The sequence below is a fragment of the Liolophura sinensis genome, chromosome 7, assembly GCF_032854445.1.
Source record: "Liolophura sinensis isolate JHLJ2023 chromosome 7, CUHK_Ljap_v2, whole genome shotgun sequence".
Classification (NCBI taxonomy): Eukaryota; Metazoa; Mollusca; class Polyplacophora; order Chitonida; family Chitonidae; genus Liolophura; species Liolophura sinensis.
In genome coordinates, this window is record NC_088301.1 from 37,821,341 (window position 1) to 37,848,984 (window position 27,644).

General features: G+C 35.5%; 1 protein-coding gene across 3 annotated transcripts; it reads left to right on the forward strand.

The window, feature by feature from the left end:
• Positions 1 to 226: 226 nt before the first annotated feature.
• LOC135469934 (NIPA-like protein 2) lies at positions 227 to 25,406 on the forward strand. 3 transcript variants are annotated; one of them, XM_064748576.1, is made up of 13 exons: positions 227 to 290; positions 5,705 to 5,884; positions 16,633 to 16,701; positions 17,210 to 17,387; positions 18,308 to 18,367; positions 18,904 to 18,956; positions 19,162 to 19,230; positions 19,671 to 19,767; positions 20,910 to 21,045; positions 21,964 to 22,052; positions 22,636 to 22,699; positions 23,170 to 23,300; positions 23,854 to 25,406. In XM_064748576.1, the coding sequence occupies exons 2-13, from the start codon at positions 5,777 to 5,779 to the stop codon at positions 24,042 to 24,044; spliced, it is 1,245 nt and encodes a 414-aa protein (XP_064604646.1). In that variant the 5' UTR covers positions 227 to 290; positions 5,705 to 5,776; the 3' UTR covers positions 24,045 to 25,406. The 3 variants fall into 3 exon arrangements, with proteins under 3 accessions (XP_064604646.1, XP_064604647.1, XP_064604648.1); XM_064748577.1 differs by lacking the exon at positions 227 to 290 and adding an exon at positions 2,418 to 2,776; XM_064748578.1 differs by lacking the exons at positions 227 to 290; positions 5,705 to 5,884 and adding an exon at positions 11,749 to 11,988.
• The last annotated feature ends 2,238 nt before the right edge of the window (positions 25,407 to 27,644 follow it).

Below are 27,644 nucleotides of genomic sequence, written 5' to 3' on the forward strand. Positions count from 1 at the left end.
GTTTCCACTTATTTCCAGTTCAAAATATGGAGTTATTTGTGGGTAGGAGTATCCAGATTATCTTAATTTGATGTTCTTGTTCTAATGTAAATGTCCATTGGCTGATCAGTCGTCAATTGCATTAATTTCGCCACACCGTACCAGACCAAATCTATTTCGGTATAAAGTATGAGTATGCGAGCTTCACTTTTCTCGTCGAAAACGAGATATTCCGAGAGCTTAGTGATGAAGACCAAACAAAATGAATCGGCTGTTATCATGAAACAGATGTTGCCGCAAACGTGTTATCGGTTTGTATTATTGCCCTAGGATTTCTTGATTCACGGATGAATTTCAGTTTGTTGCAGATATTTGCGTGTCTAGATCTTTGAACTGTCGCGTTTCTCCAATGCAAGCATCCTGCAAATTATGCTGCATCACATCCTTGACTTCTCTTCAGTGAGTGTCCCCACCTCGGTGCAATTTCATGGATCCACCCGCGATGTGATTTAGCCTTTTTAAGGTTGTCTAAATATTACAGTTTACGCTGATTATTGAAAATAATTGGCATTGGTCATAATCTTCATCTTCTTCATCATCATCGTCATCATCATTTGAATCAGTTGTCATATATTAGTTTAAGTTTGCGCTGACTTTAATTAGAAGTGGCCAAATTTTGTTCGGCAAAGGGTTGCTACAAACCAACGTCAGGGCGCTCTCCATTTAAAAACCAGGGACCCATTTCTCAAAGCGCACGTAGCACAACGTTCATGTAATTGCCATGGCGACATAATACCAACAATACTGGTTGCCATGGAAGTTACGTGCTCGTAATGTTTTGTGGACTTTTGTGAAATGGGACCCAGGAGCAGTTACCTGCCCTTCAAATGCTTTTTAAATAGTGCATGCTCTTACACGGCATTGGTTGGTGATAATCCTTGACCAAATAAACTTTGGTCAAAGCTAATGCCGGAACACTCAGACTAAATTGCCATTTAGTGTCCATTTAAATATTACCTGCAAATTAAAACCTAAAAATGTAGTTGAGGAAAGGATACCAACTGATTGTAGTAGTAGAACTATAAAAAGTACAAGGGTAGATGATTTGTTTAAATGGGTTTCTTATTCTATTATATAAGCCTGACATTCAACACACTGCATGGCGCATGGAAATCTCCATCAAAACATGACAAAAAGGTATGAGTGACATGTCACAGTCTTTTACATTGTAAACCAGGATTCTGTGGTTAGGCTAAGCATTCCCCCAAACCTGATCCCTTTGCAGTGTTACATTATTTGGGATTATGACAGATGTCTGTCTTAATCATAATCCCAGATGTGATTTAATGTGAGGACAGTGTCTTGGTAGTAGACCGTGTATTTGGGCTACTTCCCCTTGTGTAAGAGTAACGTCCCTTTACATGTACTCTCATGACTTAAGAGATGTTTTCAGTATCTTCTTTTTGCTGTGTATATATGTTTGAACTATTATTCAGTCTTTGTGTCATTCTGTAATTTTGCTAACTTCTTTATAGAAGACTTAGAAGTGTAACAATAGCATTTCACCAGGCATATTAGTTATTACTGGACTTAATCTGTTTTATCATACAAGCATATTGTGTTAATGGCAAGAAGTAATCTTCATTTTGCTTGGCCTCACCCTAAGACACCGCGCTAAATATACTGCAGCACACTGAAAGTGACAGTTAGCCTAGCAGGCGAGAGTGACAAAGCTAGGTGCTTGCTACACTTGCACAGTAGAAGATGATGCCAAGCGTGAGTGTGTGATAAAGCCTGTAAATTGTATTTTGTTCACTTTAGCATGCCATACATGGAATCAGGGCAGACAGGTTCAAAAATGGCTTTATCTGGGCCAATAGTACAGTGAGTATATGATGAAGCTTTATTCCTCTTAGTGAAGTTTCAAAAATGGTCTGTAAACAAGTTTATCATGCAGTATAGTATGCCAGGATTATGGGTACCTGTATTTTTTGGTGTCCAAGTGCAGACTGAGTTGGTGTTCAGAAGTCTGTGGCACTATATTCCATATTTTGATAAAACATAGGTTACTTCCCTTTTTCAAGGATTTACCTCCCTTGATGGAATAGTTGAACTGATACCTGTTGTTAAGTGGGGGTAACCCATAAAAAAGGAAGTAATCTAGCATTATGAAAACTATTTTGATATATTTATCATTCAGCATTCAGATACAATCTGGACTCTGAGCATCCATCCGAACAAACTATGTACAGCTCACGACAAATATGGGATCTTCAATCTTATTAGCACTGCAGTATGTACATGAAAATGCATTAATTACCAGTGGGGATATAATGAACATAATGAGAATGATACACAGGAGAACAGTTCGTAATCAAGATGAAGCCTACTCGTGTTTAATTAGTAATTCTATATTAGGTTCAATTTCTTGACATTACAAGCAAGCAGATAAGTCCTTAGCATAACTGAATTGCATTGGAATAGCCTCTGGAGGTGGCTTTATCACATGCTCATGCGTCTCGCTAAGAGAGAGATCCTAGTCTTGCAGAAAGGTCTTTGTTTCTATTTGCTGTAGAATCTAAGCTTGCCTAATGTTTACCCCAGAATTTTACTGGCACCTTGGCCAACTTCAGCCCAGATTACTGTCATATTTCTGATCATGTTATGTACAGTAAAATTGTCCACTTACTTGTGTCTTCCACAGCAGAACCTAAGCCAGTTTAGAAATCTCCCAAAGGTTACAACTTCGCACTCAGCCTACATTCACCACAGCAGAGTGGACAAAACAACTTCTTTTGTGAGTTTTAAGTGCTACCAAGACAACAAAATCTGTTGCTGATATTTTCCGGATGTAATATCATTATGTTGAATATCCCCCACAACACAAAATCAAAGCTAACACAGAGCATATCTGTATCTCGCAGAAATTAAACTTTTTATGTCAGTATTTTGGTTGACCTATATTTGACATCATACTGTGACCTGATTTCCTGTAGTCTGTTCCACTGTTTTTCTTTTTTTTTTTCTTTTCTTTTTTTTTTTTTTTGTCCAGATTTCAGACATTTCAGACTCGTATGTCAACATGCATTTACTTAAATTGGATAAATTCTTTTACTCTATTACTTGTGAAATTAATCACTTAGGTTACAGAAAATTTTAGACAGGGCTTATATCGGTATACATTTACTGTTTGAAATCAGTATACACTTCAGCTTCCTGAAATGTGTCTTATATTGTTTTGTTTCATGGTAATATCACTATGTTGTGCGTTTGTGAAATATTTAAAAATTTAAACTCTTTTTTTTGACTGAAATCAGGATCTTTTCTGTCACTTTTTATCACTGCAAAACACATTACTGACACTATGGTCTAGTTAAAAACTGAATTTCCCAAATTTTAAGTCTGCAGGTAGAAATAAATTTGTTATCTAGGTCTCAAGAGTATGACAGTGTAGTGTATCCTGTGTCATGGCGAATACTGCCTTCCCTCTTCGCAGTTGTAATATTTTTATTTTCACCAGGAAACAAGATAAAATTCAGTGTCACACTCCTGGGACATGGATAACTTATAGTACCAACTGTGCTATACTAGGAAATACCCATTGGCCACTACTAGTATAAGTAGTAGTAATTATGATAGTGTTTATAATATGTCATGGAGTGATTATTCATTTTTGTTGGTTATGTATGGATGTCTTCTTGGGTTTTTACATTATACAATATGTCATTGATATGTTGACAAGTTATTCAGTGTGTGCATGTATATTATATACTGTGTCTTCACTGAAGTATCATGCCGAAGACACCAGACATGTCACCCTACCCAGTCCCATGTGCTGATTGACACCTGGTCAACCTGTCCTGCTTCTTGGCTCTATAAAGTCTGTGTGCTGAGGGCCAAGTGAGGCAGCAACAAGTATCGTTTTTAAAGTCTTTATTATGACCTGGATTTGATCCCAGGTCTCACGACTTTGACATAATGCACATGATGCTCTTTAACAAAGCGACATCATGCTCATAGAGTTATACCACCAGTTATACCAGTCACATGCATTTATTCTGTTGCTGTCTCATTGCATGCTCTTTGATCTGCTTGTGCGTAAAGCAAACAACCAGATAATGGCCAACTCTGCAATTGATGTAATAAGTTCAGCCATCTAAAGCATCAGCTGAGCAAGTACACTGATTTTTATATGTCCGTCTGTCCGTCCATCAGTATTCATGTGCGGGCTGTAACAGTTTTCAACATAAAGAGTTTTAATTTTTGGTGGATACATACATACACAGATGTGTCATGACTCATTTTCACTCATTTGTTCATTTTCATGGCTGTCACAGTAACCAGATAACCATTTTCCTTATATATACCTTATATATATATATATCATAAATAGATATGATTTCATGTTCAGGCTAATACTCCAGCTGTTTCCTGTGTAGAGTTTTAATTTTTGGTGGAGTACGTGGGAAGGTCTGTCAGCAACCTGTGGATGGCCGTGGGTTTCCCCCAGGCTCTGCCGGGTTTCCAACCATCATAATGCTGACCGCCGTTGTATAAGTGAAATATTCTTGAGAATGGCATAAAACACCAATCAAACAAATAAATAAATAATTTTTGGTGGATACATAAATACACAGATGATGACGTGTCGTGACTCACATGTGTTCATTTCCACAGTTGTCATGGTTACCAGATTGCCAGCTTCCCTATGTACATGTATACTACATGTATATGGAGAGATATGATTTCGTGTCGGGGCTATAAGTCCAACTTTTTTCCACGTAGAGTTTTCATTTTTGGTGGATGCATACATAAGCAGATGATGATGTGTTGCGACTCACATTTGTCAATGTATGCATTTATCATGGCTACCAGGTTGCCATTTTCCCTAATTAATTTTTGGTGGATATACAGATGACAATGTGTCACAACTCACATTTGTCCATTTTTCCAGTTGTCATGGTAACAAGACAGCCATTTTTCTGATATATACGATATAAATAGATACTATTTCGTGTCCAGGCTACAACTCCAACTGTTTTCCACGCACAGTTTTAATTTTGGATACGGATACATAGAGGACGATGTGTGGACCATGGTTGTCATGGTAACCAGGTTGCTGTCTTCTTTATATATACTATATAAATAGAAATGATTTTGTGTCCGGGCTACAACTCCAACTGTGTTCCGCATAAAGTTTTCATTTGTGACGGACACATTTGTACACTTGCGCGGTTGTCATGGTAACGACATACCTATCATCAACACTCATGAAGATTCCTCTCGGGTTATACTCAACACAATGCTGCTGGCATTCTTTTATACATTTCAAACAAAAGCAATTATTGGGGAGTTTGTTGTGTTCACCTGAACTATTATTTGTTTTTGGTATAATCAAACATATGTTGCATCCTGTGGGATGGGAAATCAGCAGTTGTTGGCTCTTGGCAAGGGATGTTCAAGTCGTGCTCCACACTTATTTGGCATCCTTTCTCTCAAGCTAACAATTTCTGATATCCCATCCCATAGCTTACATTATCTGTATAATAGCATTTTGGTATAAGTTAGTATATGGCCAATCCTTAGTAGTTTGGATAATATGTGGTATCCTGTATAGATTGTATTGTGAGTGTAGTATGGCTTATGTCCATGAAGTTGTGTAATTGAGATACATGGAATGATTCCATTCGTTTTAATTTATTTTAGTTACTGTTATGCATTTTAGAATTTGTTACATCAACTGGAAATAATGAGCCGACAGTTAAGGTGATCCAGGAGACCAGCACAATTCTCAGACATGTCATCAGCATATAAGACTGGGTCTACCACACCCAGTTCTGCCGAATCCCTACCAGCTCTAGTTCTTTTAACCCAAAGCCCAGCAGAGGAGACAACTTTGAACCAGGTCAGTATGCTTGCAGGATTACTGTACATTCGTGTATCAGGCACTTGTAACTTCAGACTTTTGACATCTATTTTGATAGGAGAGTTTAAAGTTAGAAAGTGACAAATGACACCTCTTTCCATTAGAAACTTCGCAAGTTTCAAGAAACAAACATTCATCTTCTCGTTTTTTTCAATATTTCGTGTGCCCTAAATTTTTTTTAACTCGCCTATATAAAGCACAGGTGTAACGTATGTCATACCCTGAGCTTCGGCGTCAGGGTCCAATAATAGAGAAAGCAAAATGTTAAAAGAAAATGTTAAAACTCAGTGTTTGCACACCTAATTCCTGACTTAATGTATTGTGTATAAGGACCAAAGTTAAACAAAGTGTTAAAGTTGGTCTTTCCAAAAGTACGGCTTGTATTGAGTATGGCTTGTATAGCAGAATAGCATGAGGGGGATATTACATCATGATTCAGTGTGTACATATTAAGTACTGTAAATGACTGAAATCCTGACTTACATGTAGTGTATTATGTATTAGAATCAGTGTTAAACAAAATGTTGGGGGTGTTATCTCAAAAAGTACTACATGTCTTGAGCTCAGGGTTTTCTTTCATATTGGGCACAACAACACAAAGGGGATATTCCATCAATGAGTGGGTGTGTGCATATTAAATACTGTAAATTACTGAATTTCTGACTTCCGTGTACTACGTATTTGACTCACTGTTTAACAAAACATTAGGAGTATCTTAAAAAGTATGGTATACACTGTATATTGACCTGAAGTTTTACATGTATGTAAAGCACTGTGTCACAAGGGGGGTGTTGCATTGCTGATGCTCTGTAAGCATATTATTTACTGTAAATTTCCAAATTAACAATTTCAGTTCTTTATTCATTGAGCTAAAGTTTTGCATTCATGTGTCTCATACAAGCGAGCTCTTTTGTAGCCTTGCTACCAATTTTGAGTTGTGAAACACTTTCCGACACCCATGTTATAGTACATGTAAATGTGGTCAACAATAGTTGCCTAACATTTTTGACAGGTCAGTTGATTCAGTGGGGATTTTTCTACCTGTAGGCATAGAAGAGTTTGAACTTGAAAAAAAAGGAACAAAAGTAAGATATAAAATTTTCAATGTAAATAAGGTGAAAAGTTAGTTTTGTTCTTGATTTCATGTTTTCTTTCAACTTGTTTGATTTATCACAAATCCAGATGGTTGTGTCTCCAGGGCTCTGCCTGGATTCCATCATAATGCTGGCTTCCATTGTGTAGGTCAAATATTCTTGAGTATGGCGTAAAACACCAATCAAATAAATAGTGTAGACAACAAGACAAGAAGCTGAAAAAACAAGAGTGAAGTAATTTTAAGAAGTTTAGCCCAAAGGTTCAGAAATATGATAGCCAAGACTGTCACACATTTGCAGTAGTTAATATTAAAACCTACGGACAAGTCCCAGAAATCAGAAAAAAGAGCGATAATGCACAGCTTTTGTACAAACCAAGCAAGCACACTGGATGGCATATTACCCACCTACATGTATGACCCGAATGATCATAAGAAAGACTTCAGTGGGCTGTGTCTCAGTAGGCCAATACCTCACCCTAAGTGGCGTTTAATACCATAGAAGCTATGTTTGTTAACGTAATTCTCACAGTATGTCATTTTGGCTTAGCTTATTTGAAAGAAAATGGATGTATGCTGACAGAAGCTGAATACTTTCTTGCTCTATATACTCTATACTCCAAAATAGGATGTTTATTTTTTTGTTTTTTTTTTTTGTTGTTTTTTTTTTGTTTTGTTTTACATACCTGATTTGAGTATGTAGTTATGTTTATCTTACATGGCATTTTCACTGAAGTAGCAGTGAACTGTAACATGCCTTCTCAGTGGAGATGAATGATTGTCCACACGTGTGGAATGCGCCTCACTCTCACCTATAGAACGCAGAATGTGATCTGTGAAAGATTCCACACTCCTGTACCATTAGACTAGTCTTACATGAACTTTTCTCTGGCCATCTTTTTTTCCATTTTTAAATGGTTTTTGTGCAGATGCCTGAGATTCAACATTAGTTTTAAAACAGACCATGGAAAGACCTAGCTGTTCAACCCCTCATCACATGTTGAAGTTGACCTGGGTTCTCATACATGTAGATATATGTATAGTCTCCAGTGAAAACATCTATAATTGAGTTTTTCACATTATTCCTTATCGTTTCGGTTACAGATGCAAACAGGGAATGTTCAGGATATATTTTTATTCAGCACAATAACTATGACAGTGGCTTATGAAGGAAGTGAGGCGGGCAATACATGTTATGCCCCCAACTGTCACTTTTGAGCACAATCATAAAATTTGGATCTTACTCTTGGCTTAAATTAGGTCTCAAATTAGACCTCTTCATAGTCTATTTCTTTACTTAACTGCTATGAAAGTTTAGCAGGCCAACTGATCAAGTAGATGATCACATAAATGTTCTTTTTTTCATATCACCAGCTAATTTAAAGAATATTTCATGTCTTTAGTGACATGTCTTACAGCAGACCGCTAAGTTTGAGCTTTTGTGGATATATACATCACAGACAGAATCTTCATAAAATCAGTACATAACGCATAATGATTAATATTCTTCGATTTAGATAAGAGTGCATGTTGGATATTTTATTAAAGGATTGGCTCTACTTACATTTTGATTAATTGTTCATCTTGTTGGTCATTATAATTTTTTTCTACCTGTTACAGGTGTTGATTGACTTACTCAATGTTTACAGCAAAGTTCAAAAGAACACCTGTGAGATTGATGTACTCTGCAGTTACATACCTTAAGTCACATACCTTAACTAAAAAATGAATGAATGCTGCATTTAAAGGACAAGACAGCACCTTGCTAAAACATATTTAAATCGAAAACAGGATTCTCAAGCTTTCTAAAAAGTATCATACTTTATTATTTTAATGAGATTTCACCGAATAACCTGTGGAACAAAATGTCAATACTGCACAAATGGCTGGTGTGAATCGAGGCAGACATCTTGAGAATTTCACCCAGTCAAACATGTTGCTATCGGATTGCATGACCTAAGCTGCCATGTAGCCGTTACCTATTCATTCCATGAAGTGACATATAATAATACAGAACTACTGCATAAGACATCAGTTTGAGATCATTTACAACAATTTAGTATAGCCGAGGGGCCATTTCACACAGTGTTGTGGGACAGGTCTGTATCTTTACAGAACGACGGTATCACAAATTTTATCAGACAGTAGCATACTGCCTCGACCCAAACATCATTCATCTGCCCAATACACTCTAGTCCTACTTAGACACGCTGTTCAAATTACTCATATATATTTTTTGTCACTCATTTTACCACTTCGACAGCAGTTTCTAAATAACAAATCTCAGAATCAGTGAGAAATTCATTAGGGATGCCAAAGGTTGATGGAAATGAGAAGATGGCATCTCACCAGACAGTGCTGGTGAAGACAGAATTGAAGAATGTAAGTTTTGCTCCTTTGTCTTTCTTGCATACAAGGGATGATTTTTTTCTGTTGTCTTTTATAAAATACAGTAAATTTATGGAAACGCCGTGTTCCAGTCAAGGTTCATTCTCTGAAGTCCACGATAACAAGGTCACCACTGCTCTCATCTTAGCCACCACCACAAAACTGAAGCACAAATTTCAGCGGCAGTCAAGTGCCTAGACCAGCCTCAGTGGTTCTTAGATTTAGTTCCATTTGTTTCAGAATTGAGCATGAATCTAGTTGTACAACAATTCTATTGTAATTTTGTAAAAAAATCACCAGCACAACCCATTCCGGAGGCATCGACCTGAACTAGTATAACCCGGCCTGACGTCTTCTATATAGCAGGCTTACTGTATCAACGGTTGAAGCTGTGGAAAAAATATCCTTCCAGTATGTCCAATTTCCAAGAAAGTTATTTATCACTTGGACCTTCATTGCTGAAGTCGACAAATTTTATCTGCCATAGGCAACTTCTTTGACTATAATACGGAAAATACCTTCGATTAGAGAGCTAGAGTACACATGATGTTACCTTGCTTCACTAAACTTTTACTGGGTTGAAGAATATCTGAAAAAATATTTAATGCCAGTTTAAGACACTTTGAGTGGTAGTCTTTCATTGGACATGAACATTACACAGTGTTTGTAATAAAAGACAAATGATGCATATGAACTGATTTTGTTCATAAAAACTACATTCATTTACATTTAATTCATACCCTATCTAGAAATTTTTTGTTATGACAGGTAACTAGATCTGGTTGATGTTTCAAAATGAGCAAGATTCAAGTCAGTCATTGTCTGTCCATTCCTATCACTAATTCTGAAAGTTAATTTGTGTGTGAATGGAAATGCCTTTCACTCAATTACATGTACAGTGTTTGTAATAGTTATCACCTTTTTGTTATTGATTATATTGACAAACAAGCCTTTTGTTAAAGGGACATACTGCCGAGAGAAGTTCAGAATTTTTTAGTTGGTTCAACTAAATACCAAAAATGAGTTTGCATTTGACTGTTAATTAAACCTTCTGGGCCTGTATTTTCCGAAAAATATCAATTAATTAAATTATAAAGAGAAATCTGTCACTGGTATAAGCTGTCTGCTTGATAACATCTAAAAGGCAGTGTTAAGATTCCCTCAATGTAACATTCGTCCATCGATCGCCAGATAAGTACATCACCATACCGCATGTGTACTAGTCTGACATTTGAAGTTCGCTTAAGATCTCCCATCATGTAGACAACAATGGGAGGTAACCTAGTCAAGAAAGTCAGTCTTCGGCCATGTTTCTATATATATAGCGACTTGAGTGAGTGGATGGTCGAAGGGAAACCGCAGATAAAACTGAACATTTTATTGTGTACTGAAAATCAGATAAACGTCTGTAGACATGTGGGAGTCCCAACTCTATTGATGACGTCTAAACAACAGCACAATATTTTGGCGTCAGCCATATGTGTCTTTTATGCTTGCATTTGCACATATATTTTACATGTATCAAATGTAGGCTCTGACATCCATAGTTTTGAGCACCCCGGTTCCTGGCAAGGAGCAGGACGTGATAAATAACATCGAGCTTAATTGGTGAAATGCTGATTTTCGTAGATTCCTAAAGTTCAGAGTTCTACACTACACTGAAAGTATCATATTTGAAGCTTGCCACATTCTGATTACTTTTAAAGAAAGAATTTCTTACCTAAAAACCATAGTTATCTTTTCTTTTTTTTTTCTATATCAGTTTTCAGTGCCTATCTCACCTGGGTAAAATTCACTTTGACATTGAATATGTACAAGCTTTTTAGATTATTATTTTGACCGGTGTTAAACCTACATGTACATATGCATAGAGGCACATCTTTGCTGTCCATGTAGACCCTCGCAAGTTGGTAACAGCTGAGTGACTTATGACAACCTAAACAGCTAGACATCACGTGCGTGAGTGGAGGAGAAATGGGATATATGTGACACTGTTAGTTGTGGAGGGAAGGGAGTGTGAGCAGGCTACGGTCAGTCATCAGTGCATATGCACACCTACTGGCAAGGTGAAAATTTATTGGATTGCTGAACTACTGGTCTGGCTTGGATGCATGAGTGCACATTCATTTGAATGCATGCACATTGTGTCCAGTTCTGCCAGTATGCAGATCATCTTCAGACATGCCATTACCAGACCTTATCTACCAAGCTGTAGATGTAACAATAGTGACTCTTTATCCAACGCTAGTAAGACAGGGCTCTGCTGGTAGCTGTCTCCGATTCATGGGTTATCAGTTACTACAGTGTTGGAGGGATATATTTGAGACACCTGAAGTGGTAGGATTGAGTGTCAGAATGTAACTTGATTTGTACAGGCAGTGGATTTTCCAGTGGGACAAGTGAAACCTGTGAAGTCAACATGTGTGTACAGTGTAGTTTTACCTACACTGATAAGTAATTTATCTGTATAACAGATTTGTGAAGTTAATTATATTGTGCATGGATCTTCACATTGAGTGGCTGTATAGGAAATGCAGGTGCTAGAATCGTCAGGAGTAAAATCATAAAGATGGATCCCCCAGAAATGAATACCTCGTCCAAGGTAATTAATTTCATTTTAGTATGTAGTTTTTGCTCCAGCTGACAAAGCCTTAGATAAGTTGTTTTAGTATAAAAGGAGTGTTACAAGTTCAAGTCAGACTTAGCATCCTCATTTTAATACAAAGTAAATGAGGCTTGAATGCATGAAGACTAATGTTAATTCTGCAACTAAATAACTAATCCAGTTCCAAAGCCTTTTCATTTTAAAAGTAGAGTTAAATTATAAGCAAGGGGCAACACCAGGGTTAAGTAAGTCACCAGGTGCAAATGATAATCCTTTTTGGGTGAAAAAAACATACATGATATGTCCGATCAGGCTAGAACGTCATGTTTGAGAGGCCAAGGCTTCAGTCTGGATTCTGCACTGAAAAGGGCATTGATGGTGGAGTTTTTGCTTTGTTCTTATTTCAAGATGATTTTATTTACCAGGAATCTTCAGAACACCTCTTCAACCATTTGTCTGAAAGGCCAGAGCTTTTGGAGCTCCTGGATCCTTGCAAAAGACACCTTTTGGATTCTTAATGATTAAAATAAAATGCCAGTTTATCAGTGGTCTGTATGATAGTTTTCATTACCAGAAATTACCTAAAAAGTGTCTCTCCCCCCAGATGATTACATCCTTGACTGTGATAGCATGTCTGCTCCTACAGGAATGCTATTTGGCATTTTTGCCACTAGATTAAAGTTAGTACAATATTAAAGTTAGCACAAAAGTGCATATTCAAATTAGGCCGTGATGACATTGCATATCTTTTGAATAGACACTGCTTAAAATGCTTTGTACACAAAACCTCAGATCTCAAGGGTTTAGTGACATTAATGTGAATTATTTTCAGATATATATATCTGGATGTATAATAAGTGCATGTATAAATCAGTATGACCTACAAAATTGTAAAATGTACATGTAGAATATAACTTCTGGACAATGTCATTGAATTATAACACATGTAGAATGAGTGCAAGTCATGTTCATGTTATTGTACTACTGTTTCTACATTTTAGTTTAATACCATGGTCATACACATATGCATATACCTGTACATGTAGTTACAATACTTTATAGGTTAAAGCGTCAACAGCTGACATTCGTTGAATGTACTCCTGTATGGTTTACTGTTAATAGCAACAGGTTTTGTGCATTATTAATGTGTTTTTAAAAAAATTGTGCTGGCATCTGCTGGCATTATGTTGACATTCAAAATGAGTGACTAGGATATACCATAAAACCTGCAGCCCTGCATGTATTGTATTTACATGTAGATATACATATGGTACATGTATGTAGACTAGCATATATACATGTACCTACTTGTACAACTACATTTATTGTATGCTTAAACCTAATACTAGAGGATGGGCAGGGGTTTTCCCCGGGCTCCACCCAGTTTCCTCATACCACACTGCTGGCCACCATCATGTAAGGGAAACATTCTTGAGTACGTGGTAAAATGCCAGTGAAATAAAATAAAGAATAAGCACTAGTGTAATTGTGTACAGCATTGATGTTAACTGACCAAGGTGTTGCTACCGTCTCTGACGTTTGGGTGGTTTTCAATCAATATCATCTAACATGCACATGTACATGTATGTATGAACTGACAATTGTGATTATTTTTGTACATACGTAGAAAGTGAGTAATCTGCAACTGTACTGTATTGTAATTCTGCACAATTGATAAGGTATCCCAGGCAATAGTTTGTGCTTTGAGAAAGCACGTTTAATTTGTATTTTAATGTAAGGGTTTAATTCATTATAGGTAATCACTGTCCTCTTTATTTTTAAGAGCGAATTGAGAGGATGTTACAAAAGCTTGAAACATTCTTATTTATTGATAACTGTAGATGGCTCTGCAGGCTATATTCTACACCATACTGTATTCTCCTTGGGATTCACAAGTGACACGAAATAAGAAAGTATTCTTAGATTTAGATTTATTTAGGAATTTCGAAACTCATTTATTTTCTGCTGATAAAATTATTACAAAGCCATTAAAGTGACCCGGCGAAAATAATTTTTGGAAAAGAAAAAGAATTAAAAGGAGAAAATCTGTTTTTCAACAGATAATTCATAGATGTAGCTGAGATATAAAAAGCTGGGATCCTGAGTTTAATTGACCAAACCGGCGTAATGGTACAGGTAATTTGTAGGTGGTGTCATTTTGTATTTAATTACAACCTTCTTGTTGGTGAGATGGCGGTATACGGTTGTTTTATGGCACACGTACGTCAATCATTTTACAATCCAGCGTAGATGCTGCTGGGTGGCAAAAGATTTCATATATTTCAAATCGGGACCCAACAGGGAGTTTGTGGCAGTCTAGGGCTGCATCCCTTTGCCAAATGTTAGTGATGTAGCAGTATAAGATTTGCTATGAGATCTTCTTAGCATGTGACCATGGTGTTAAGGTCTTGTAAGTTTTAATGGCATGCTTGACAAAGCCTTTCACATGTGTGCAAATCATTAAAAAAAAATTCTTACATAAGCAAATACATGTATTTTAACTTAAAACAAAGACAATACAGACATTCAATCAAAGTGTATTACCAACTTGTATTACAGCCATATTAAAAAAACACACTTTTACCCAGATATTAACTATACTATTCATGTATTGTGAACATTTTACTCCTCCTTTACCTAGGAGGATCTAGTGTTTTCTTTTCACTTAAGTTTTTTTCATTTATTTCCTGATAGTAAAAAAGCAAATAAGAAAGTTATTATCATTTTTTTCCTGAATAGTGAATCATCTACCGAAATTATGTGTATTTCAGAATTTCCGTGTTTTACATGCATACATATGTACATTATTAAATACTGACATTTAAAATACAACACATGTATATAGTGCACACTGTGCTATGTTTTGGCTATGTACACTCAAGTGTAGGCTGACTGTTTATTCCTGTATTAATACATACATGCTAAAGGGATTAACATTTAATCCCACCCAGATTTATTATGTTTATTATGCCTGGTTGTGACAGGTAAGACCGTTTAATGATGGCCATTGTGTTCAGGTATTGAGTATTTGGCTTAGTTGTACATGTAACTGTGGCCTAAACCTTGGATATAATTGGGTATTTAGTATATTATGACCAGGTCAAACTGTAGAACTCTCTTTTGGCTCTTTTTCCTGGTCAGACTGCTTTCTATACTATAACAGTAGATCTGACCAGGTAGTATGCAGCTTGTCATAATGTATGTGTACCTGAGTGTACTAACACTGCAGTTTTTTGTCTGCTAGTGCCATATAGTTACACGTGTACTATTGAGTTCATTGAAAAATATACTGGATACTCTGATAGAGCTACATGGCAGATTAAACTTGATAGAGGAGATCTTCTGGACATCTTTGAAGATGGTTATGGTGGTCTAGCAGTGTTTCTGTCAAACGATCACTGTTACCTGGAAATGTAACAGAATTTTTTAACTGTACAATGTATTTCTACATAAGAAGACATGTGCCAACTGTTGAGGTAAGGTCACTATGGTTTGAAGATAGGATTGTGTTACTTTATTACATTATACACATAAAGAAACTTCATTTTTAAAAATAATAATGATGATAAGAGCCACAGCCACAATATATGTCTTACCAGAAATGTTATCCTGACAAAGGCAATGAAGACAACTACATACATGTACATACTCAGATCACATAAGTCATTTTTTTTTTTTCAATCTCTATGATTTTTGAATAGTCATATGTATCATTAGTAGAGCTGTGTTTGGTACTAGTCATTGTTTTTATGAGATTGAATGAAATAGTAAATTATACAGGTCCTTGGTGTGTGTATAATCATGTGCTGTTCTGGACTACAATTTGTATTGTTGAGGACACTGCTTTCTGAAACAAAAATAACATATCTGAAGCTGTCCACAGCTACAGCATTAAAAGTTTGTTTGCATTAAATACATGTACATGCTTGTAATTGTATTATAGTCCCTAATAAAGTTATTGAATCCATTCCGAACAGGTAAGGATATGGCTCATGGCAACCCTAGTTGTGAAGACAGTACAAACTTTGTCTAAGAATTTATGGATGCTTTTCTGATACATATACTCACACATTGGTGTTGATTCTCAAAACCAGGTATTACTACATACATGTACACTTCATATTCTATAAAATTATGGTTGGTAGAAAGAGTGTTTTCATCTAAGCCTGTTTTTTTTATGTAGTTACATGCTTCTGGCATAACATTTGTTAAAATTACCTACAATGCTCTAATAATCCAATGGAAGGTCAAAGTCAAAAACCAGGTAACCCAATGTTTGACACAGCATATTTGTAAAATGACCCCCTGAAAGATGACATACAGTATTAGACCTAAACATTCACTCAATAAAGTGCATTTTAGAAGCAGATTAGAAAATGTTGCTTTTGATGCAGCAACTTACATTTTTTCAGTAGGATATCTGCACAGAACCATGCAAGCAAACTCCTAACACCCCTGTTCAAGATCAATAAATCTGTGACGCAGGCAAAATGAGTAACTTAATTTAAAGTCAAGTACAGCTTATTTCGTTGTAAAATTATAAATAGTCATGACTTTTGTGAGTGCTGTCAATGTTTAGTACACGTATTAGTATTCATTACTACAATCCAGGGTATAAATTCTATGCTTCACTTTTCACAGGATTTGCTGATTGGTTCAGCTCTGGCAATATGTGGAAATCTGCTTATTAGCATATCTCTTAACATCCAGGTAAGCACATCAGAAATTTTCAGAACTTATTTCTTTCTAGCTTTATTTAAATCTTGTCTAATTTTAAATGAGAGTTTATTCCACATGCTACCATTTTCCCTAAATTGCTTGTTGAAGTCAGATACTTTCTTGTATCCTCTATTGTTTGTTTTAAATTTCTTCCATTCTACAAAGGCTTCAAGGCATCCAAAGTAGGCTTTGAAGTCTGCGAGCATACAGTTTACATTCAAACTAGTTTACTTTTAATAGTTTTCTTATTTAGCCTTTGTCATGAAAGGGCATTGATGCTGCCTATGTCATGTATGTGACATTCAGCCATAATAATTCAGTTTTTCCTGTCTAATCAGGTGCATATAATAAATTGCGTATGCATGTGTGTGATATAGTAAATCACATAAATAAATAATATATACATTGGATGGTGAAAAATTCTCCACAATTTTACATGCACATACATTTACAGAGATCAGAAAGTTCATATTATTGTTTTCTCTATTGCGGTTTGCAGAAATTCACTCATGTACGAAATGCCAAACGAGAGGAGTCAGAGCGGCTTCACTATACTAAGGAGCCCTTCTGGTGGCTGGGCCTGTTCCTTATGTTCTGTGGGGAGATCGGGAACTTCTCGGCATATGGATTTGCACCTGCGTCTCTGGTTGCCCCTCTGGGTACAACAACAGTTGTAGGTAAGTAAGATATCCCCAGTTGATTTGTGCAGACAGAAATTAGACTCTGTATTGTAGCAGGGTGATATATTATAAGCACTAAATATCTGAGGGATATGTGAATATGCAACCTGCTAGACAGGCAATTGCAAATTATCATTTCTATTAAATTAATATTTTATGGCAAAATATCTTTAGGGTTAGATGTGTAGGTATAACTGCTGACTTCAAAGGTAACTTTGCACAGGGTTAATTTAATACCAGAAATTGATAGAAATACATACATGTCCTGATACATATGCGAAGAATGTGCTACATGAATATATGTATAATAGAATTTCACATACCAGCTGGATCTCTAACGAGAAGAATTTTGTCTCAGATATATATATATATAAGCTCTAATTCTTCAACCTTTTCAACTGCCTCTGCAACAAAGTTTTATGAAGCTTGCATCTTTATAGTGATGCAAACAAATTATTTTCACAGCATAATTTTCATAATAACTGATTGCAGAAATTCTACTGGAAAAGCGATGTAGAGGTCGAAAAGGTTGACGATTTGCAGTTTATAAACTTATGTGTAAATTTACATTTATGACATACTTGTTTTCTGTATATTAATGTTACTCATCTTTTTGTCTGGTGTGGATTCTGGCTTTAGTAAGGAGTCCATCTTTCGATGGTATCTTTAATCAATGTCTTACTATGTAAATCCATAAAAATGGATATTTCACAGAAACAACTCATCTTTTGTGGATAATTGTCATTGTTGTGTACTCGCATGTCTGCTTTTGTAATGCTAAAACTGTTGTTTTAACATTGAAACTTTCATATTGCTTTATAGATTTATGTGTGGTGCTGCAGTATGTAAATAAATAGAATTAATATGTGTAGTGTTGAGCTATGGTTAAGCTGTGTTTCTACTCTCTTCACATCTAGCAAACTTGTTCCTGTCAGCTGCTATCCTAAAGGAAAAAATTAAACCAGAGCATCTTTTTGGTAAGAATATTTATTTATTTATTTTATTATTTTTTGAATTATTTTTGTGTTCAGTTCACTTTATTAAATTGAACACTTTGAAGATTAATTGCTTTCCTCAAGTGAAAAGCAACATTTGTGGTACTGTGGGATACATGCTGTCTCCACATGATTGTGCAGTAGTTCAATCACTTGCCCTTTTGTGACTTGTTATTTATTTAGCTTCCACTAGCTGATATGCAGATACATGTATTTATTTCTTGAAACAATATCTTCAAGAGTACCTACATGTACATGTACATACACTTTATCAGATTTAAACTAATTTGATTTTTTTGTGCCTAAGAAACTGATTAAAGTACTGTTTGCTCTTGCTTACATCGTGTTTCTACTATATGTAATTCTTGTTTGTTATTTTGCATACGTTTCCTCCTCTTTATTCATCATGGATGCTTGGCACCTAGCGTTCTCTTTAAAAAGGAATCCCAGTGGATGAGATGTAGAGTATATACATGTATGTATTCTGATATTACTTTTGACTGTGTGATGCTTTTCAGGCTCAGCTCTTGCTGTTGTTGGGGCCTTTTTACTGGTTACATTTTCAAAGAGGGTGAGTAGAATGTGATTATTTTATTTTATCGGAGCATTTCTGTTTTGTTTCCATGGTTTTTGGACAGCAGAGAATGCAAAGTTACTCCAGTTATATCACACTTGAGATTTCCATGAAATGGATCCATTCTTAAAACTCACATCTTACTTCAGCAGGTTTCCTAAACCCTCATTATAAGGACTTGTGGTATGTTTGTTGTTTTTAGACAGAGAAAGTCTTTGATGCCAAACAGTTGGTAGATGCCTTAACCCAGACTGCATTTATTGTCTATGTGGTGAGTATAACAATTAAAGCATGCACAAACTGTAGTTACTGCTTGGTATGAAAAATACACATGGCTATGCATAACCATTTACCACTCAAAACATTACATGTGCATGTCTTCTTTTTTCTCAGCATGAAAAACCTGATCATAAATATAGATTATAGTAATATACAGTCTTATAAACCATTCTCAGTAAAACATAAACAACTCCTAATTTTAAAATATATATTGACAGCTGTATGAAACAATTATTTGACAGAGACCGCTGGTTCAAGTTCTATGATTAATGACTGTTTTAATTCTTGCCTCATTTGTAATGATTTGTGGTTTTCAGCTGTGGCATAAGATAGTGTATACTGGTTGATCCTGTTATGTTATATGTTATGAAATCCAATTTCAGGTACTTGTCTGAGTGTTAACAAGAATTTTTTTCTTTGTATTTCTTACAGTGTATTGAGATTGTCGCTATTATTGTGCTATTTGTCCTTCTCTACAAATTTGAAATGCAGTCAGTTCTAGTCTACTTGCTGATTACATCTCTGTTGGGTAAGTCTGTCTGATTTGTGTATGAATTTTAGTGTTTTAATTGGCCTGCTCTGCAGTACCTCCCTTGTTACGTGACAGTGACTATGACGTAACATGAGATAAGTTTTTGAGGCGTGAACTACAAGCAGTGTGACCTCATCTATTAAAGCATGCAGTATATAGGTTATGCCCCGACATTGACAAGCAACGGAATGTAAAAAAAAATTGTATTAGCCTTTGAGATTCACAGAAATGTCAAAAGATCTTAAATGAGGTAAACGTTTTTCAGCTTTAGCGTTCACTGAAGCTGTTTCTGGTATTTAACTAGGGCAAGAATTTTAAAATCACCTAAGAATGAATTAAGCAAAATAAATAACGCCTTTACAAATCGGCCTACAAAATTAAAATCTCTCTTTAGGTCAGCTCTTCAAATAGCTTATGCCGCCCCGAAACATGTCATTAGCCATTCTCTGCGGTCCCACCTAACCACAGCATACTCCTAAAAACACACCTTTTTAATGGGAGAGTGACCTTAAGGGAGGTAAATCAGTGCAGCCCTATTCGAAAGGAAAGAGTATTTGTGAAATATCCTGGCACGTTAATAATTACTATGGACTCCTGTTAAACTTCAACTATGCTGTCTGACAGTTAAAAAATTTGCATGATACATGTACTTCACTTTCCCTCTCTTTGTATGAATTGTGTAGATTCACTAATTTGTTATCTGTAAATTGCGTTGCTTATATATATATATATCCATAAAATTGGTATCAAGTACCGCAACCTCAGCATCTCCCATGTCTTGGATTTTACATTTAACTTGTGTTATTTTTAAATCAGTCTATTACCACTTTCACAGGGCCAAAATTTAAACCGGATCAAATCTGAAGTGGTTTAAATGGAAGCCAGTTGAAAAAATGCATGCATTCACACGACCTTATGGCGAAGCCGGTTTGAAGCCGGTTTACGGATTGTTCCATTTAAATGGCCACATTTAAGCCGGTTTAGTAAAAATTACGATGTCACTCTGACTTACACGAACCAGGGGCATTTAATTCAGTTGCGGTTCACACAGCACAGATAAATTGTTAAGAAAGAACATTTTAAGGTAAATTAACCGGTTTAACATGCCATGTGACAGAATTGTCTGTTTTACTTTGCAGCCTCATTTACAGTGATCTCAGCTAAAGCTGTATCCAGTATGCTGCAGGTTACTTTCGCTGGCTGGTCACAGTTTCGATACCCTATCTTCTATGCCATGCTTCTAGTCCTGGCTGTCACAGCTGTCATACAAATCAAGTACGTCAGATATTAAGATTATTGACTTCTTTACCCCAAAATGTAGCTTATCAACCCGACATCATCATAGCCTGAGGTGGCCAAGGCTAGCGTGCCGGCTTGGTGCATTGACCAAGGAGCCCCTCATTCCTCTGCGGCCGTATGTGGCAAGGTCTGCCAGCAAGATGCAGATGGTTTCCCAGCAGCCTAATAATGCCTGCTGCCTTATAAGTGAAATATGCTTGAGCGTGGCGTAAAACACCAATCAAATAATAGATAAATAAATCATCATAGTCTATAGTGCTCACTATCCATGTTAGAATCAGTTATGTTTGATATTTAAAAATGATGTACACAGTAGAAGACATAGTATACCCATGGAAAACTATGCTACTGCATACTGCATGTATGACTCAAGTGAAAACAAGGTGGTATAATTTCTTAGCATGTACCTCAAATTCTCTTGGTGTTATAAGCGAATGAAAAGGTGAGAATGGCCCACAGAGCTCATTTACTACATGCACATTCTCTATGTCTCAAAGTACCTGACTCTCAGAGATGTAGGTTTTATCACGTCATTGGGAAAAGGTAATTTCAGCTTACCACATTGTTTGTTAAACAAGCATTATAATTTGATTGTGAAACCCATCTGCCTGAAAAACGGCTATGTGATAGAGATTGAATGATCAGATGTGGTGACATTTACATTTTGAGGGTCTTGAATTTGAGATGTGTGCTAAAAAAGCTTGACAACATTTGGCTTGCACTTTGACTATGGCACCTGATACCATATTGCATAATCCTTCTCAGAACTTACATATATACATGAAAAGATGACATACTACTGTGTTAGTATATTCCATATAAATTATATCAGATATAGATGTTACACCGGTCTGTCTTCAGTAAACTCTTTCATGCTCTGTTGTCTTGTTTCAGATATCTGAACCAGGCTATGAAGTATTTTAATGCAACAGTGGTTGTGCCGACAAACTTTGTGTTCTTCACAATAAGTGCTATCATTGCAGGTACTAATGTTTTTGTTTGTTTTTTTTTGGTCTGGATTCTCTGTGCATTGTGGATTTGCGTCAAGTGTCTTGCATCCCAGATATGGCTGGAATATTGTTGAAGTGTCGTTAATCCACAATCACCCATCCATTGAATTGTCTTGAATTCTTGACACAGTGAAATTTGAACTGGTGATCACGTTTTAAAAGACCAAGGGTTGAAGTAATCGAGAATGTCTATTTACAAAGTATTAGCATAATGCTTTCATTTTAACGTATATACATTTTGCGAAAGGTTATTTTGATGACACGTTTCACAGCATTAAACATTAGCATTCTAGTTTAAAAAATGGTACATGTATGTTATAAGATTATTTTTTGTATTTCAGTTTGTAATCATAAACAGGCTACTTCATATGCATATGATATTGTTTGCAAAAAACATCCACCTTGACAAAGGTTCACAGCATTCAGATACTTAACTAAGATACTTATTTAACATGTAGCCTAGAATGCTGTACATGCATAATTGTTGTGTGTGTATGATTGGAAGAGTCCTGTTTTGTTAATGAAGGCATCCTTTGTGTTTACTTCTTGCCCTCAGGAATAATCTTTTACAAGGAGTTCTGGGGGATGTCAGCTCTAGAAATATGCATGTTTTTGTTCGGGTATGTTCACAATTTTATCTTTAACCATTATGGCTGCATCAGAAACTTAACAACCTGTTTGGCTTCAGTGATGAAACATATTTCTCATTTGCAGACAAAACAAGGAAGAAATGATTATGCAAAAAGTATACATTGTTCACAGAAATAATTCTGTTGGCCTGCATGTAGGTGGGCATTTATGTACAGCTCATGGTGGAAAGTTTTTTTAATTCTGAACACATTAAACCTTATTCAGGTATGATCATTTGATCAGCTGGTCTGCATGATTTTGCATATACATTAGCATGTATTTTCTGTGAAGTCTTGGTACTGAAAAGCTGTTTGCTAAAAATAGGAATTGAGCTGACTCACATTAATTTTTACTCTATTGTACAATTAGTGGATATGCCTTGTATTTGATGCTGGATTCTTGATATCCTTGACGCCTTGAAATGGTGATGGCAGTGTGAGCTGCGTACATGTACTTTCAGATGTGTGATGTGCTTTGTGGGTGTGTACTTCATCACAGTTGGAAGAGAATCCACTCAAGATTCTTCCCAAACAGAAAAGCCTGCAAATGAGGAGCCAGCTAGCCGCCCAGTGCTCGCTGATATCATTCCTAGTAAGTGTTTTACCAGTATATCTAGTTATTTAGTGTATCATTTTTATAATCATATTCCTGTTACTTTACTTGTACAAAGACTGCCAGAGTTTGTAGGAAAGAAAACTGCCTCTTCATGAGATGCCAAGAAACATGTGGCTGTTATTATCTGGTGTTAGTGAACTTATACTCTTTGTTCTTTAAGATTGATTGGCACAGTTTCAACTGAAACTTTATTGACAGGATATACAGTGAGTTCCAATACTCTTGTAACTGTCTTTTTAGTTTTCAACCTACATGTATATATAAATTGTTTTCAGTGTGAATACAATCAATTTAGGTAGATTAAGTACGTAGTATTTCTGAGATAAAATTTTATTTGATGGGTTTGCCATCTTCCATGATTATTTCCAGATTGGTTTTGAATATCCATGTATATGTATTGTTTTAATGATGCTGAAATATTCTTGAGTAGATGTAAAACACCAGTCAAATAAATAAAACATAAACATTGGTTTAATGTCGGTCATAAAATTTATGTCAACTAATATACGCTTTCATGGACCTTTTACAGCCTGGCTGTTGGCGGATGTAAACATGGCACCAGTACAGCCACGGGGTAATGTCAACCACCTATCTAATGCCCCAGACACCCGTCCTATTCTTCCTGAGAAAACCTCTGATGGCAGCAGCTCCCAGGATACACTGTATGACACACCTGGTGCCAAGGACAGTCCCACAGCAAGCTACGGGGCCACCCAGTAAATCTGTGCACTCTGCACTGGGTTTATAGGAAATTAATCACCACCCTAATTGTATACATGAAGATTAGATGGACATGAAGATCAAATGTCATGAATTCACAGAAGTTGCCAAAAGAGAAGCAAAAAAGAAAAATTAAGTTTGCTTCTCTGGAAGGTGAAATGTTGTGCTGATGGTATTACTGTGTTTAAGGCCTACTTTACAGATTGTGAGACATCAGTGAATGAATGAACATCTAGAAAAGCTTATCTAAAACATCTCTTGAACATCTGGAGTAAAAAATTGAAAGACTTGCTAATTTAACCCAGAATGGCATAAATATGTATTTTAAATGTTAGCTGTTAAGAAACTTGTAAGAGGTAACATCTCGAGTTGTTTTCTGTTCGAGGATTCTTATTATATTTTGTACTTTTGTTTTTGTACATTATCTTTGTGAAGTAAAATTTTGGTGATCAAATAATATGCGAGTATTAACATAATTAAGTTCAATGACCAATATTTATATTTATGAACTGATATTCCGTTCTGTATTTTTTTTTTATGGATTTATATTTTTTGAATTGCATATGCTTATTAGATGCACTACATGCATAGCATTATTAAAACGCTTACCTTTTGTAAGGTATATGTTAAAGTCATAATATATTTTCAGTCTCCAGTAACTAGTGTTACATCAACTTAAAAGGGTGTATATTATAAAAATTTGTGAAATTAAAATGGTTGAATAATATTTGGAGCATTTCTGCAACCAATGCTCAGAGAGGACATGTTTTGTTTCAACATAAATTGAACTGGCTGAAGTCAAATTTGTCAGAAGTGTCAACACATGTAGACAGAATAGATCTCATTTCCATCACCCATCTTTTTTCTGTTTCTTGCAATACACTCCACAGCCAAACTGATTGTCAAAGCATGGTGGAAACAATTGTGGAAACTTCATAGTGCCCTGAGTTGAGTCTTGACCACTACATGTAACAGCTTCTTTGAAAGCAGTCAGGAGGCCTTTGATCAGAAAAAGACTGCTTAGACAGAACAGTAACGCACATGTATAACTGACAAAGTAGCATTGACATGTTTTTTAGAATACCCATTAGCTACACATTAGCTGATGCCAATTAAATGTCATAGTAAGAGAATGTACATGTATATGCATTTACCTTAATTGGGCTTCTTGTAATAGGTCTATTTGGATCACAAAAATACATCTTCTGTAGCCCCTGAGCAAGTCCTGAGCGAGTCCTAGGCCTGTACTTGTACTGTGAGAAGTTTTATGGTCCAGTTGATGACAACATAAAATAGGGAATATTTATGGGCTGAAAATTGAGTATTAAGTAAGGTTGTTCAATTTGTTGAAAACATTACAGGTGTCTTGTGAAAAGTAATGAGTACTTTTAAAAGACACTTTATAAATCATATACAGTATATGCACAGGGTGTGACTGCTAATACACATTTTGTTAGCCAAATATAATATGAAGAATAACCTTACATCCCCAAATGACAAACTAAGTACTGAGCTAACCCTGGTTAAATTTGCTTAAGTCATTGAGAATTGGCCACATCAGAGTGCCTCTGAGGCTATATAATGTGTTCTTTACATAAGTAACCGAAATGTGGAACAGAAATGCCTGAATATTACTAAAGGCAGATTATAAAGGTACAACAGCAAAAACATTCCTCAAAAGTTTCACATAAAAAAAGTGAAATGAATTAAATGTATTGTACATGATTGACGTAATTAATTTGATATATTGCTGATCTTTGTAAATCTCGTCATAATTTTTTATGGTAAATATGTCGAATTTTCGAAGGACGTCATAGATCCAACTAAGTATTTGAAAGTGTCAAAAATCTAAACTTATTGTTGTGCCATATAAATTGGCATTTCACAGATTGGTAGATAAGTGTTTTTAGTATACATATGTTGGACAGTTTAGTTTCAGTCTTTATAAACATGCATGATACCAAAATGACAGATAAAATGGTCCACATGTAGTTTTGTTTTTCAATACCTTGTACTTGGCAGTGCTTAAGAAAATGCATCGTTGGTGCAATAAAAATATCTAAAATACCCAAAATACATTAAATACTAGATTTAATGATAACTGAGGAAAGTGTTGTCACTACAATAATGCTAAAGAAGATAGATTTAAGTTAGATGTATAAATATTTAGTTGACAGGTACATGCATATCCTGTAGTGTGTTCTGTAATGTTTGTAGATACTGTGTTTGAAGAAATGATGTTATTATGTGAATGTCAATACATGTTACAGCATGATTGTTACATTTTATCTTTTTACAATGTTGGACTGTTTTTCTAGATTTAGGATTATCCTATGTATGTTGTACATATGGTACATGTGAGCTTTGTTTTTTTTGTTTTTTTTTTTTGTTGGTTTTTATTTTCATCATGTTAATTACATCTTATTTTGAAACATGCACTTATTGTTCAGTTACACTTATGCTTATAATAAAAAGTACATCTTGATTTTTCTTTCTTAAGGAAATTTTTTATTTATAAGATCTCTTATTTGATATAAGGTTTTTTATTCCTGATAATAGACATGTACATGTTTGGTTCTTAAGAATGCTTGCTTGATCTTAAAGATTTATTGATTTTTGTAACAAAGTCCATTCTTATTAAAGAGTGTATTGGTCTCAGTATAAAGTTTAAATTTCTGTTAAATTTTCCAGAAACATGCACTGACTTATCTGCAGGTACACTTTTTTTTTTTTTTTTCTTCAAGACTTGTCAAGTATATTTGACTCTTTTAGCTGAAACACCATCAGGATGTGTTAGAGGTTGTTTCAGACTATCAATATCCCACCACACATTCTGATAACTAGCATTCCTCCTGGGGAATCACTGTTACATGTATGTGTCTCAGAAAAGCTAAATATCCATGCTGATATGGTGTAATAACAGTGATTCCACGTAGTCTCCATACTGTATTTCACCTAAAAGTTGCAATGTAAACATTGCACAGTCAAAAGCACATTCAGATCTTAAAATGATTCTTTTGATCCCAACACTACATTTCTTTTTTTTTTTTTAGTAAGAAATTATTGAAATTAATGAAATTTCACCAACAAATCCTGAGTGGCCCTATAAGGTGGATGATTTGATTAAAATCAAGCAAAATGTGATTTGAAAACTGCTAAACTTCATGTGAAATATAGCATTTTAGCTTTGGTTGACCTATTGTAAAACATATTCCCAAAGATAAGTCTACTACCTACTGAGTTAATTTTCTGCATTTTAAACACTGTTCCAATTTGTTGATCACGAATCTGTACTATGAACACCCACCACTAATCACCACTTTGCAAATGGCATCGGTGACTTGTTAATAGCATGTCCTGGTTTGTATTTTATGATAAGGAGACATAGTAAATAGACATACATATAAAGCAAAAATTTATATCTAAAAGTCGGCTGCTAACTTTAGATGCACTCCGTGAAGTGTTTGTAAATTTTATTCATTTTGGTTTTATATACTTGTGGTGATGCTGTATTTATGGCTGTGTACTTTGTCCATGTACAATTTATCTTCCCCAGTATTGTCAAGGATGTCAAATATTAATGTTTTGCATGAGGTAAAT